Consider the following 16,183-nt stretch of genomic DNA (forward strand, 5'->3'; position numbering starts at 1 on the left):
GGGTTGTGTCACTTTTTGGGTTATGATAAGTGTTGGGGTAACATATTTCTCTGTCTATAGAAAGCTCTGTAGGTTTTTGGTCGCAAATTGGCCAGACGGTGTTCATGTAGAGTGCAGACATGTGAATTTGATGATTGACTTATGGAAGACTCTGCACCGGCTTGTTGAAAGCTGGCGGAGTGTGTGTGATGTGTGTTTAAAGGGACTGTGGTTTGTTGACCATGCACATAGGTTCTGTTGGTGATTGGCCTCGTCTAGAGCTGACTGTCCGGACCGAGGAGCTGTCGGGAAACAAGGTATTTGAAAGTGAAATAATGGTTATTCCACTGTCAAGGGTGGAGGTAGTTGTGTTGATCTTGAGATATTGAATCTAGTAAAACAGTACAGCACAAAAAGAAATGAGACAAAGATGATTTGATTGAATGCTAACGTAAGAAGCTGTGAAATACATAGATAATTAATTGGAGAAAAATGTATTGTCAAAATGCAGAACAGTAAAGATGTATCTGCGAAAATAAAAGTTTCCAATCTATTGTGTGTTTTGTAAATAATAATCCAAAATGCAAAAAGGACAGAGGGAAAATCGTTTCCTTCTGTGGAAAATCGGAGCAGTACCAGAGACCTGCATACAACGAAGAAGAGGCGGTGATTAGCACAAGATACAACAAGAAGAAAACGGTCAAAAACGAGTTAGCAGTAAAGGCCTTAGGAGGTTTTAAACAGGGATGAAAGCGAAGAATAATTGAGGCCTCAGTGGTCTTTTCAAGGAGAAGAGATGATTTATGTTTGCTTGTTTGAATCTCCCTCGATGTGTAGAGTGTTAATTTTTTGGGTAGGATGTATTAATCTTTTCTTGCAGAGTCCATTACACAAAATAGACATTTAAGCTAATTACACGGATAAAAAATAGTCTAAACAACAAAGCTATTTATGGAAAGAGTGTTTCTTGTAAAAACAGGAACAGCTTTCTTAGACTGGATGTCATAATAATAACTGATAAATGTGTATAACTGTGAAAGGAGGAAAAGGTAGGTGAAATGATGATTTTGTAACTGTACAGATGGAAAGGGTTTTGTAGTTCGATTTGGGTAAATTTTGGATTTTTTTGAAAATTTTAGAAAATATTAGCAAAAATTATGGTTATGATTTTTAACATGTTTAATTTAGAAAATTAATGTTGTATAGTGGGTTATTAAACCCCCTAAGGGTGGATTGTCGTATATTTCTAAATGAAAACATGAATAAATGCAAGTGAAATGTACAAGGAAAAAGATTAGAAAGACAAAAATGCTGATTGAGAGAAGGGCCATTTAGGTACACCATGTGAAGTTATTTCTGAGACCCTAGGCTTGAGGCAGGTTGACTCCCCAGAAACAGATGGCTGACCTTAAGACAATAAAACTGACCCCTCAGGACTATAGTAAGACGGGCCGAAAGGAGAACTATCGTTGAGAACTAAAACAAACTGAGAATAACCGTTGAGATCATAAAGGTCATATTTACCCTACGGAAGGAACTTCAGGTTACAACACGGCTGCTGCTGACTAACCCAGAGGTCAGAAAGGTGACACAGACTATTTGGAAATCTCCCCTTACACAGTAGAATGCCACTCTAATAGTTAGACTAGACGGTTTTTAGACCTTAAGGATATAGAGAAAACTAATGGCTTTGTCAGAGAGATTAGTTAGATGGCCTTAGAAAACATTGCAACACATATGTAAAGAAAGGACCATTATGTTAAAAGTGAGCTGTCATACCAAATCACCTTAGATAAATAGGTTTGGCAGGCATGAAAAGTTGACCATAAGTGAACCAAATACAAAGACATTGTTTGTAAATTAATGTTAATACTGAACAAAATACTAAGTGATCAAAATAGAGCTAAAACCTAGATTACAGCGTACTTTAGAATAGGAAAAACAAACAGTAAGATAAATAGTTCAATCAAATAAAGTAAAAAGTGGACCCAACTGAAGACAAGACAGTGAGTCACTGGCTAGAAAATAAAGAATTATCTTAGTATTCTAAAATGCAATTACAGAATGGTAAAGAGTTTGTAGATGGAAATAGCTCATGTTTTATTATCTATGCATCAAGAGCCAGTCTGTCTCCCCATAGACTATGAAAACTGTTGTCACAAGAAGCATGAAGAGATGACACGCATTAAACTAATCAATGATTAAACAGCCCGGCAAGGTTATATGGAGAAACGGTTGTGTCAGCGAAACATGTGGTCACAGGAGGAATGTGACCAAAAATAAGGCAGGCAGGGACTCGCTCTCTCTCCCCCTCTCTCTCTCTCTCTCTCTCTCTCTCTCTCTCTCTCTCTCTGATAAAAAGGGCTGATGGCAACATGAAGAGACACGACTCACACCCAGAAGGGACCTGGGGAAGCGCTGACACAGACCCGGAGACACAGGGGACGGACCCCTGAGAGGCAGAGCCACACAGAACTCGAGAGCAGAGCCTTGACACAGCGAGAGGGAGACCCAGACGATGACAGGGATCGCATCGCAGCTGGAGCGCTGAAAACCTCCACCGACAGAGGGAGACTCGCCACTCAGGCTACTGAAGAGCCGATGACACAGAGGACCAATTGAGACCAGATGACCGAGCCGAGGCTCATAGCAGACTCCACCGAGGGTAGATGAAAGAACCAAGCGCTCCCAAACCTCCCAGGATCCGAAAGAAAGGTTGCCGTGGCAACCAGACCACGGACCACTAGAGAGAATGCGTGGTGGCCTGGAAACCAAGACAACAACGAGAGAACCGCACCGGAAGAAGAAAACTGCCACATGAAACAACAGCCACATGAAAGAGACGATTAGATTGAATGAAAGAGACAATTAGATTTAACCAAAGAGACGATGTACTTGTTGATTCCTAAAGCTGTGGTTTTATTAATAAACACCGCCGCCCGTTGATTTTGACCATATCGTCAGTCTCCCCTCACTTGAACCGAACATCTGAGAAAAATACCTAACCAATGCAGAGGAAAAGGGTAATAGAAAACTATACGATCAATGAACTTAGATAGAGATAAATGAAGCTAAGAATGACACTTCACTACATTTATCTGAACCCATCAGTTACTAGTTACTTTGAAGAAAAGGATTTTGCATAGAAAACATAATATACCAAATAAAACGTGTATGAAAATGATATACTATGACACTTGAAGCCGGTCAACTTCAAGAGGACGTAATCAGAGCAGCATAAGGGGCCGTCTCCACAGCCAGCTTTTTATGAGGTGTCAGCTCCTTCTGTCTCATTTCTATGCTAAAGACACGACAGGCGCGCTCCTTTTCCCAGCGCCGCGCCTCGCGTTTTAGCGCTCTCGGCGGCTAGCGTTTTTGGGGCGGAGCGCTCCCAGCGCATAAAGTTGAAAATAGTTCAACTTTTGGAGTGGAGCGCCGCTCATCAAGGTAACTTTTTTCGACCGACCAATCAAAATCGAGCAAGTGGCGGAGCCGCGGGAGTCGCGAGACTCGAGCAGATTGAGGTCCAAGTTCAACGGTATAGGCTACATCAAATTATTTCGACATCGACACACACTGCAAATTATTCTATCTATCATTCCAACTAAATACACATGAAATGGCAGATGAGAGGCCAATTGTTGCGGTGTCTGACAATCAAGTCATATACGACAATAAACGCTCCCGGCGCTCTGGAAAAACGCTATGGAAACGCTCTGGGCATGCATATTTTTGATTTTCAAAGTGGTCCGCTTTGAACCCTAACTAACCTTATACTGTCATACACTTGTCCTAATAAACTAACCTACACTGTAGCACTCAACACTTTGATGAACATTGTTACTCAGCTGATAGACTTGTGCCCTTCCTGATGACTTGTCGTGCAGAACTTGTAAGTCGCTTTGGATAAAAGCGTCAGCTAAATGACTAAATGTAAATGTAAAAAAACGCTATCTGTGGACACGGCCCATAACTGGACCACACACCACTTTAACATAACCTTTAATCAGAGCAGCATAACTGGACCACATACCACTTTAACACAACCTTTAATAAGAGCAGCATAACTGGACCACATACCACTTTAACATAACCTTTAATCAGAGCAGCATAACTGGACCACATACCACTTTAACATAACCTTTAATCAGAGCAGCATAACTGGACCACATACCACTTTAACACAACCTTTAATAAGAGCAGCATAACTGGACCACATACCACTTTAACATAACCTTTAATCAGAGCAGCATAACTGGACCACATACCACTTTAACATAACCTTTAATCAGAGCAGCATAACTGGACCACATACCACTTTAACACAACCTTTAATAAGAGCAGCATAACTGGACCACATACCACTTTAACACAACCTTTAATAAGAGCAGCATAACTGGACCACATACCACTTTAACATAACCTTTAATCAGAGCAGCATAACTGGACCACATACCACTTTAACACAACCTTTAATAAGAGCAGCATAACTGGACCACATACCACTTTAACATAACCTTTAATCAGAGCAGCATAACTGGACCACACACCACTTTAACATGAGCTATAGAGGTCAATGGATACACAAACGTCATGTAGAATGTGTACTTTTACTTTAGATACTTAAGTACATTCAATAGCAAATACGTCTCTACTTTTACTTAAGTAGGATTTGAATGGAGGACTTTTACTTTTACCGGAGTACTCATTTATCTGAGTATTTCTACTTTTACTTAAGTAAAGGAACTGTGTACTTCTTCCACCACTGTCTCTTAGTCACCACCGTGTGTTATATTTAAGTTAACTGGTCTTCCTCATGTTCACGTCGGCTCAGTCACTTGTATGTTTTGATCCACTATTTGATCTACTACTACCTTTTCAAATATGTAAATGACACAAAAAGAAGAATTGAGTTTAACTTTTTTGTTTGTTCTTTGTTATTTATTTTTTTATATATACATTTGTTATTTGAACAGCTTAAGGCTATATCTGTACTTGATCTTTGTTATGTTGCATATTTGAAATAAACTTCAATCAATCAATCAATCAATCAATCAATCAATCAATCAATCAATCAATCAATCTACAGGGTCATTCTTGATTATGGTTCCTATTAACTTATAGTCTCTTTTAAATCTGAACGATTGAAAATTAAAGTACAATCTCCGTTTGAGGGACTCTCTGCACTTCGTTGTCCCCAAACAAGTCTAAACCTACTGCTTGTTCAGTCTGAACTTTAACCCTTTCACTGCCACACGACAAAGGGTTAACCCTTTACTATCACACTACAGATGGTTAACTGTCTGTAGTGTGATAGTAAAGGGTTAACCTTCTGTAGTGTGGTAGTGAAAGGGTTAAAACTCAAAGTGCTTCTAAGGCTGTGGTGAAGCCTATCATAAGCAGGTTTCCTGTGTGCAAATGTTCCATCTGATCATTTTGAGATGTTACTTTTAACTTTTATCTGTAATGTACATCACGCCAGTTAGGGTACCTTGTGTATACTGTACCTTGTGTATGCCGTTTACTTTTACTCTTACTCATAGTATATACATTCAGATTCAAAATCGTCAGTGACCATATTTATTGTAATGTATAATATAACCGATTGGGCACACAGACCCTCATCTGCACCTTTGTTTACACAAGTTTATTTTTTCCTCAGATTCTTATATTCAGATTTAATTGTATTGCCTATATTTACGTGTTTCTACCATTACCCTGCCCCCATATACTGTACCTCCCCCCCCCCCCCCCCCAGGCTGCCATGACGTCCAAATGTCCCCGAGGGGATCAATAAAGGAATATCCTACGTGGCTACATGAGTAGAGCTCATGATCGGAAGATCACCGGTTCGATTCCCGGTCAAAGCTGCTGTCAGAAAGTGGTGTTGTTGTCCAGCAGGGGGCACTCTGTCCTCTAGACCAGTGGTTCTCAACTGGTCTGGCCTCAGGACCCAACATTTTCCTTAGTTATTAAGTCGCGACCCAAATTTTTTAACCACTGTGATTTATTTCAATTTTCTTTTTTGCAGTAATACGCAATCTTTCATGCATTGTTAAAAACATGAAATAAACACAAAAACGATGGCTAAAAACCCAATGAAATAAAATAATAATAAATAATATATGCTTCTTAGCAGATTTCTTAGCTTAACATAACAGACCTAAGTTTGGGGGAACTAATGGGATAACTGGGGTTGCAACAAAAGTGCAACTAGGGCTAAAAACCCAATGAAATAAAATAATAATAAATAATATAATGCTTCTTAGTAGACTTCTTATCTTAACATGCAGGGAACTAATGGGATAACTGCAGATGTTGTTTGCTCCTGACAAGAGTCTCAAAGTCTGGGGTGATGGTAGACAAAAGGTCATGCTCAATGTCCAATCTGTTCCTCTGCTTTGTCTTCAGCTGGACCAGAGCTGAGAAGCCACTTTCACAAAGATAGGTAGTGCAAAAAAAAAGATTATAAAAAAAAAAAAAAAAAATCCTTTTATTTATTTTTTTTACACACACACATCCGCGACCCAATCAAAATGGCCCAGCGACCCACTTTTGGGTCGCGACCCACCAGTTGAGAAACACTTCTAGACTAGTCAGTAACAATGCCCGTTACAGTCATTCTCCACTTGCACAATGTGAAGTAGTCATTTCCGGTAGGTCTTCCGGGATGCAAATCGTTCTTCCGGTCCCATCCAAATACATTGTTTTTAGCTACTTTTCTCCCGTTATTTAAACAACTTTGTCGTCACAGAGAGGTAATGAAACGTTTGTATTATTATAGTATAGAATGTATTTAATAAGCAAACATTTGTCAGCAGGGTTTTTGGGCTGTATTTCATGTAAAAATTTGTACTGTTAGTTTACTTGCTCACGCTAATTAAGGCTAATGCTGGCTAACAGAAGCCAGCGCAAGAAACAACGCCGCAAATTATTGTTTATAGTGCATTTCTTGCCACCTTATACCATTTGTAGATTTGTATGACAATCTATAATGCTCCCGTGAGGTTTTTCCGGACGTTTTGGTAATGATCTTCACTATAAAATCATATTTCTAAATGACAGGAAGTTGATGAAAACTGGCCAGAATAGCTTTGAACTAACGATCTTTGCCGATGCATTCCATTCTAAACCTAACGTTAGTTGTTCAAAGCCTGCTACAGTTAGAAGCTAACGTTAGCCAGCAAGCTGCAGCCTGCTACAGTTAGAAGCTAACGTTAGCCAGCAAGCTGCAGCCTGCTACAGTTAGAAGCTAACGTTAGCCAGCAAGCTGCAGCCTGCTACAGTTAGAAGCTAACGTTGAGGAACAAATTATATAGACAGGTAATGTTTTGTAAACTAACTGCAGCCTGCTACAGTTAGAAGCTAACGTTAGCCAGCAAGCTGCAGCCTGCTACAGTTAGAAGCTAACGTTAGCCAGCAAGCTGCAGCCTGCTACAGTTAGAAGCTAACGTTGAGGAACAAATTATATACAGAGAATCTGTATACAGATATATATATATATATCTGTATATATGTATTATTATATACAGAGAATCAAAAGTACTCCTGTAGTCTCGCGAGAGGTGCAGAAATGGGATTTGACGTCGGGGGAGAAGCTCCGGTCTGCGTTTGACTGCACAGACTGGAATGTGTTCCGCGACACAGATAACATTAATGTCTACACGGAGACAGTGCTGGACTATGTTTGTACTTTGGTGGAAGAAACAATCCCCACTACCAAAATGAGAGTTTACCCAAATCAAAAACCCTGGGTAGACAAATCCGTCCGTGAAGCTCTGAGAGAGCGCACCAAAGCATACAACGACGGCCTAGTGGCAGGCAACATGAATGACCACAAGGTGGCGCGATACAACGTAAGGAGGACAGTGTCAGAGGCCAAACGGCGCTGTTCGAAACCCTCGTGCAACTCTGAGTACCTTTGAAATGTCTCTGTCATACTTGTATAACGAACGGTTCTGTTAGAACCAGTCCTTCAGTGTAAATCTAGGTTGGTTTCCTATTGAGGAGCAAGTGACTGTGGATTCACTCCGTGCATCACAGTCACAGATCACATAGGCAGGCTATACATGGCGTATAGGCTACAATGGGCTATTCAACTGGCGGCCCGCGGGCCAGATCCGGCCCGCGGGATGATTCTGACCGGCCCGCCAAAGATTACATGATAATAAAAAAAAATAAAAAAAAATAAAAAATAAATATTCGTTTTAAATATTTTTTATTATTATTATTTTTTTTAACTTTTTTTTTCATGTCAACGTTAACACGCACAATTGAGCCAAAAGTCACTCAATTAATAACAGATTTCATTGATAAATTGAGGGAAAACTTTGCAAGTTGATTTGATGAATTTGACATGTCCAGATAATTGATGCATTTTGTGAGCAACCCATTTGCCAATGTAGCTGCTATTTCCACAAAAGGACAAGAGTTCCTTGCATCACTTCACATTGATGAAGGTCTCCTGCAACTTGAAATAATTGACATGCAAGCATCATCTGCTCTGAAGCAGGCACTTGAGAATGAATCCACCACAACATTTTGGATAAAGTGTATTCATGTCAAGACATTCCCCAAAATAAAAACGCTGGCAATATCTGTGCTAACAATGTTTGGCTCAATATACACCTGTGAATCCAGTTTCTCTCACATGAATGCCATTAAAACAAGCAACCATGCCTCCTTGACAAATGAGCATTTGCATCACTGTTTGCGGGTAGCCCTCACTTCCTATGAACCCTCTTTCTCTGCCATTGCCCAGTCAAAGAAGTGCAATCGCTCTCATTAGATGTGTGTATGTAGGCTAGGCCTGTCTGCCCCCCACCCCCCTGATGTTTGAGAGTTAAGAGTCGACAATAAGTGCTAATAAGATGCTGTGATTTGCTGTTGTTGCACAGACATGAAGCACTTTTTCACAAGCTCAGCTGCACTATAAATGTGTTTTTTTGTTCAAGTGTTGATGTTAGAATGTTCATATGCACATCATGCACGTTTTTTATTTTATTTTTATATTGAAATGTTGAAGAGGAGATGTTGCAGTTGTTGCACATAAATGAAGCACTTTTTTTGAAAAGTATACTACTTTTGCAATGTAGTTAAAGGGGATCTTATAAATGGCCTTTTTCAGTGTTTAGCATTGTTTCCTAGCTATGTGGACTTATATTAATATGATCTATGTCTCTAATTCTCATATTGGCGCATTCTTCCAATTCTCCTCTCACAATATTCACCCTCACTGAACTGAGTCATCTGAAGTCATTTGAGTACTTGATTAGAAATACAAAACAATGAATTAAAAAAAAAAATATTACAGAGGTGTTCCATAAACCCACAGGAATTGTGTAAAAGTGCCCAAATAGTGAAAGAAATAGTAAAATAGTTCCCCTTTAAATAAAAGTTGTGAAAATGTGGTTGCGTGTTGTGTCAAGTGTACATATATTCATAGCACGGGGAGGCGCCGTGGCAGTCCGGCCCCTGGCCCCTTGGGTTTCTGACAATGTGGCCCCCTGAACAATTTAGTTGAATAGCCCTGGGCTACATCATACATGGCAGTGAGATTCATTGTTCTTGTATATGCTCTCGTATTATTGTTTATATAGGCTACCCAATACTGACATCAAATATGCCTATAGAAATCATATGCAGCAGGTAGAAAGAAGACGCGATTTGGAATAAAATTGAGGAGAACTTTAATCCCTGGGTATTAATCGAACAAAACGGGAAAAGGCAGTCATATTCCAGCACCGTCTTTATTAGTGTTTGCGCTGCCCAGGCAGCAATGGTTAATAGATATCATATCCGACATCACCGTACGTGTACATGTCTGTCAACCTGTCTCGTATTTCTCCATAACACCCTTCCCTCGGGTCAGTCCACTTTTCCACATTTCATGGGGGTGTTCCATTACCGTATATGGTTAATCGGGGCGGTTCTGGTATGCAAATACGTGAAAGTGTGCACAAGCCTCAGCGTAGGAGCAAGGTGATATTTATCATGACAGGTGTGCGTAGGACCTGTGTACGCACGTGTGATAAATCCAGTTTTTATTGTGCGTGCACACATTCTAAATTCTGTGCTTACGTATGGAAATAGAACATTTTCTAAGAAAACTTGATAAATGAGGGCCCTGTCTCTGACATCAAGGCCACCTAATCATCCCTCCCCCTTAATTGACTGATATCAATCCCTGTTCAGCCATTGTGTAGTGTGATGTGTGCCTGGTGCCAGTGTATGGTCATTGTGTAGTGTGATGTGTGCCTGGTGCCAGTGTATGGTCATTGTGTAGTGTGATGTGTGCCTAGTGCCAGTGTATGGTAGTCATTGTGTAGTGTGATGTGTGCCTGGTGCCAGTGTATGGCAGCCATTGAGCCTGCGTAGCCCAAGGTTGGGTGCTACCAGTGGTGGTGAAGGAGGCAATTCCCACCCTACATTGTGGGGAGCGCTTTGAGTGTCTAGAAAAACAGAAAAGCGCTATATAAATGCAATTAATTATTATTATTATTATTATTATTATTATTATTATAATAATAATAATAATAATTATTATTATTATTATTATTATTATTATTATTATTATTATTATTATTATTATTATTATTATTATTATTATTATTATTATTATTATTATTATTATTATTATTATTATTATTATTATTATTATTATTATTATTATTATTATTATTATTTTGAAACTCTGTGTTGCTGCTGCTCTTGGACAGGTCTCCTTTTGTCAAAGAGATCCTGGGTCTCAATGTGACAAACCTGGTTAAATAAAGGCTATATCATTTTATTTTTTTTAAGTGTGAGTTCAGGTCCGTCTTGGGTTTTTAACCCTTTCACTAGCACACTACAGAAGGTTAACCCTTTACTATCACACTACAGACGGTTGTGTGATAGTAAAGGGTTAACCTTCTGTCGTGTGCTAGTGAAAGGGTTAACCCTTTGTCATGTGGCAGTGAAAGGGTTATTAACCTTCTGTTCAATCTTGCATACCCTCACTCCTGACCAGTGTTGTGCTAGTTACTGAAAAATAGTAACTCAGTTACTTTACTAGTTACTTCATTTCAAAGTAACTTCGTTACTGTACTAGTTACTTACACCCAAAAGTAATGAGTTACTGTGAAAAGTAACTATTTAGTTATTTAAAAAAAAAAATAAAAAAAAAATTGCTCAAGTCCCATGCCCCATATACTCAAAATCGGTTGATCAACTTGACAGTTTCCATTCACATCACCGAACTCTGCTAAGCAATGTGGTCTAGAGCGTTTCATTATATATTCCCTCCCCGCCGTATGTATATTTCTCTCCCACCCACCCACCCCCTCCTAATGTACAGTCCCCTCCCCATCATATGTATATACTCTGTCAGGATCTAGGGGTAACAGTACTGTATATTTGAATACCGCTTATGTCACAAATGTATCAGTACTAAATACCTATATGTCCCTATGCCATAAATGTCATGTATGTTGTGTATGTCATAAATGTCTATATGAATTGAAAATGGGGGACCCTGATGGAAACAAGACAAACGTCTTTCTCAAGGTCTGCATCCCCTTAACAATTGTATGTATTGAGCCGTACTGTATTGTACCCATTCTGCAATCTGTTAAATAAAGTTTTCATTCATTCATTCATTCATTCATTCATTCATTCATTCATTCATTCATTCATTCATTCATTCATTCATTCATTCATTCATTCATTCATTCATTCATTCATTCATTCATTCATTCATTCATAACCATCTTGCAGCGTTGTTTAAGATATCAATCAAAGCATTGCAACGTTAGAATAGTTAGGATATCAATTGTGCATGAAAGGACTATATTTATATTGTTTGATTAGTATTATGAGATTCCCTGGCAGATTTCGTACAGTCAAAATCCGTTGATCTTGAGTTTCAGTGAACACATTGCACTCACTCTCGAGATGTAACGTTAGTCCAGTTGACTCCAGCAGCCCTTCAAACATGTTCTTTATCTCGTTTCCATGTTGTATATTAATTATCTCTCCAAAGTAGTTGCTAAATGGTTTGTTAGTTCGTTATTACTGCGTTCTTATTATGTAGATTCATAGCGAGCGTCCTCTTGTTGTTTACTATAGAGAGCGTCTATTTCTTTCCGTAGCCTCATTTCTGGTTTGCGCATTTCTGATTGGCCAGTGGCCACTGACTGACGCTGTCTGGTCAGAGAACGTCAGAGAACGTCAGTCAGTGGCCAATCAGAAATGCGCAAACCAGAAATGAGGCTACGGAAAGAAATAGACACTCTCTACAGTAACCGAAACAAACGCAGGCGAAATAAGGACGCTCGCTATGAATCTACATACAAAGAACGCAGTAACGAACTAACAAACCATTCAGTAACGTAAGTAGCGTTACTGAATTTAAAAAGTAATGCGTTAGAGTACTATTTACGGCAAAAAGTAACTTCGTTACTGTAACGCGTTACTTTGTAATGCGTTAGTCCCAACACTGCTCCTGACCCCCCAACCCCTGCATCACTTACATTTTCACATCTGTACACATCTATATTTTAGTATTATTATTTATTTTAAAATGTTCTCTCTGTCTTGTCTCTAAGCTGTCTCCCTCTCTCTGTAGTATCCCCACCATGTCGTCATTGTGAAAGTCCATGTACTGTGTTTGTCCATGTGCTGTGTTTGTCCATGTACTCTGTTTGTCCATGTACTGTGTTTGTCCGTATGTAAAGCGCTTTGAGATGCCTAATGTAAGGCGCTACATAAAATAAATAAATGTATTATTATTATTATTATTATTATTATTATTATTATTATTATTATTATTATTATTATTATTATTATTATTATTATTATTATTCTGTATTGTCACAGTGAAAGGGTTATAACAATTTGGTAGTGTGGCAGTGAAAGGGTTTTAAAGTGTGGCAAGTGTGGGTTTTAACCCCTAGGCATTTTCAATAAATGTATCCTCGTCACTCGGTCGAGCTCCAGCTCTGTCACTCAATGACTTTTCCTAAAAGTACCCGTTTTATCTGGCACGGTTTCTGAAATTTCTAAATGACTTCTGTAATGACTGTAATTAGAACATTATTCCACATAATGGGCCGTTGGAACAGACGAAAGTCACAGCACTTTGCGAGCGTCTAGCGCAGGGGTGGCCAACCCGTGGCTCGCGAGCCGCATGTGGCTCTTTTTCCCGTCAATGTGTGACTCTTCCATCCAAAACATTTTTATTAATAAATTATAATATTTAAAAAATTTAAATTAAAAAAATGTATATTTTTTTTACGTCACTCAAACCTACATTTCATTGTGGTAAACCTCATATTTTTATATTCAGAGGTAATTATATAGTTTACACTTTTTATTTTTCTCATATTTCTCATATAAGCTGTCGGGTCATCTGACCCGTTCCTGGCGGGAATTAGTGGCATTTTCTCCATGGCTGTGCTAGTGTTAAGTGTGTACCTGGAGGTTGTGTGGGTTCAGGTCCGTCTTGTGTGTGTTTTAAAGTGTGTACCTGGAGGTTGTGTGGGTTCAGGTCCGTCTTGTGTGTGTTTTAAAGTGTGTACCTGGAGGTTGTGTGGGTTCAGGTCCGTCTTGTGTGTGTTTTAAAGTGTGTACCTGGAGGTTGTGTGGGTTCAGGTCCGTCTTGTGTGTGTTTTAAAGTGTGTACCTGGAGGTTGTCTGGGTTCAGGTCGGTCTTGTGTTTGTCTGAGGGCTTGTAGCCCCCGTGGCGATCCTTGATGATGGGGTCCAGCAGCTCCTTGAAGACCTCGTAGGTCTCCTCGTCTCCGGCCACGCAGCCCACGGTCATGATGAAGGGGTGGCCTGCATGGGGCACAAGGGGACAAGGGTCAGATTCGGCTCAGACAAGGGACTAAACACGTTTTGCTAATTATGCCACAACACACCAATGTGGAACGCCCTACACACAGCCGTGAAGGAACGTGAATCCCTACCCACCTTCAAAACCGCTCTCAAAGAGCACCTACGGGAGGCTGCAATTCTAAACTGGCCACCGTAAATGTCCCCTCCCCCCCAATGTACAGTTTCCTCCCCCTCAAACGTAGTTTCTGTTAGGATCTCTGTTAAACAGTACTGTATATTTGCGTATCTTGTATGTCATAAATGTAACAGTACTGTATATCTGTATGTCATGTATGTCATAAATGAAAATGGGGGACCCCGATGTAAACAAGACGAAAGTCTTTTTCTGGTCTGCATCCCCTTAACACATTGGGCGCCAATAACGTCATACAATGTGTCATGCTAATTCTGCCATTCCACGGCGTACAACGTTATTAAGATCATATTTCATTTTTTCGCCATGGTATTCATAATTCCCTCACCCAGCCTCGGCTGATACAGTGGGAGCCTGCACAACTCTGCAACGCTTCAATACTGCTGCCTGGTGGATGATCGGCGAGTTACACCCGGAAATGGATCTCTGGTGATCTCCGTGCATCTGGGAAATGTGTCCGGCACTCACATATTGTTGCAGGACTCTAGACACACATCCGTGTATATGGATCGCTGCCATAACTCAATAATCGATATGATTTGGGCGTTTATTATTATTATACAAACCGGAAATGGATCTAGTCGATCCACGTCAAATAAGTGGGATCTTTTTCCTCCAGTCTCATCGGCGAACGGTAAGAGGACGCTGACGTCATTTTCACCGTGATTGTTTATTATTATTAATGCAAACTGCTCTGATCAATATATCACCCATACTACATAAAGCATTTACTGACGATCACGGAATTATAAACGACCCCCCCCCAATTCATCCGTGCATGATGAGTCATAACGTTTAGGATCATGTACAATTGACATTTTTAATATAGCGTGTATCGGCAACAAACGGCAGTTGATAATCTATATATGCGTTTATGCCTATAACTCACGTTCTAGGAATTACTGCAGAAAACGATAAAAACATATTTATATTCTAGACGGTATTTTCGTATGAATAAAAAAGTATAACGTTCCTACATCCTGAACGATAGTGGCAGAGAGTGGTATAAGACGGGCAAACTCCGTGGCAGTTAATGTGTTAACATTACTTGTGTGTATTGAGCTGTACTGTATTGTACCCATTCTGCAATCTGTTAATAGAGTTTTCAATCAATGAATCAATCAGACACACCCATTCCAAGACACATTCTGACACAGAGAGAGCGCCGCGGTCCGTCCGGCGGACTAAATGTTACCTGGGTTATCGACGCCGGTCTGAATGACGTCGTCCAGGGTGAACCCACTGGGGGTCTCCTTGTCCCGCAAGCTGGAGTAGATCTCCGGGGTCAGGATCTTGGCCATGTGGTTGTTGTGCTTGCTGAGGTCGGGGAACTCCTGCTCAGCAGAGTAGTTCATCTTCAGCTTGTTGTGGGTGTTCCCGAACGGCATGATTGCTCTCACCTGCAGCAGCGAGGAGGAAGGAGGCGGGAGGAGGAGGAGGGAAGAGGGAGGAGGAGGAGGAGGAGGAGGAGGAGGAGGAGGAGGAGGAGGAGGAGGAGGGAGGAGGGAGGAGGAGGAGGAGGAGGGAGGAGGAGGAGGAGGAGGGAGGAGGGAGGAGGAGGAGGGAGGCGGAGGAGGAGGAGGAGGAGGAGGAGGGAGGAGGAGGAGGGAGGAGGAGGGAGGAGGGAGAAGGAGGAGGAGGAGGAGGGAGGAGGGAGGAGGAGGAAGGAGGAAAGAGGAGGGAGGAGGGAGGAGGAGGAAACAGATGATCACAGCATCATCACAACGTCAAACAACCCGACCGTCGAAGAAGCACCCTGCAGGCGCGCACACACAGCATGCCACGCACGGCACACACGCACACAGCAGGCCACGGCACACGCACGGGCGGCGACACCAAATCCTTCTGAAGGGATCAAGCCGCCGGACAAAGACTCATTATTATACAACAACGCTGTGACGCAGCCGTGTAGCCAAATTTAACACCACGGCCGTTTTTATGGGGTAATTATTTTTCAAATATATATATATAATATATATATTTTTTTTTTTGTTTTTTTCCTCTTCCTCTTTCAGGCTATATAGTCTTCCTCCACCACTCACCTTTCCACAGCAAAACGGTAGGCAAGGCACCTTGGTTGAGAAATGCAGGCTTCAATCTATATGTTGTTTAGTCTATCTGTTCAGTACTGTTCAGTACTGTTTCAAGCTGCACAATGAGATATTCTTCTTGTTCTTCTTTAGAATTTCCGGCAGT

At 40.6% G+C, this 16,183-nt stretch overlaps 1 protein-coding gene across 1 annotated transcript in view; it reads right to left on the reverse strand.

The window, feature by feature from the left end:
* LOC311228183 (creatine kinase M-type-like) overlaps positions 1–15,383 on the reverse strand; it is a gene marked incomplete at its 3' end in the record, with an annotated part of 45,099 nt that extends 29,716 nt beyond the window's left edge. Inside the window, exons 1-2 of the mRNA XM_084314095.1 lie at positions 15,183–15,383; positions 13,640–13,794 (exon numbers count right to left, since the gene is read on the reverse strand). Of these exons, the coding sequence (XP_084170221.1) occupies positions 13,640–13,794; positions 15,183–15,375 (348 nt within the window). The 5' untranslated portion in view covers positions 15,376–15,383. The remainder of the gene's footprint in view (positions 1–13,639; positions 13,795–15,182) is intronic.
* Positions 15,384–16,183: the final 800 nt, after the last annotated feature.

The sequence above is a fragment of the Notolepis coatsorum genome, assembly GCF_963971535.1.
Source record: "Notolepis coatsorum genome assembly, chromosome: 5".
Classification (NCBI taxonomy): domain Eukaryota; kingdom Metazoa; phylum Chordata; class Actinopteri; order Aulopiformes; family Paralepididae; genus Notolepis; species Notolepis coatsorum.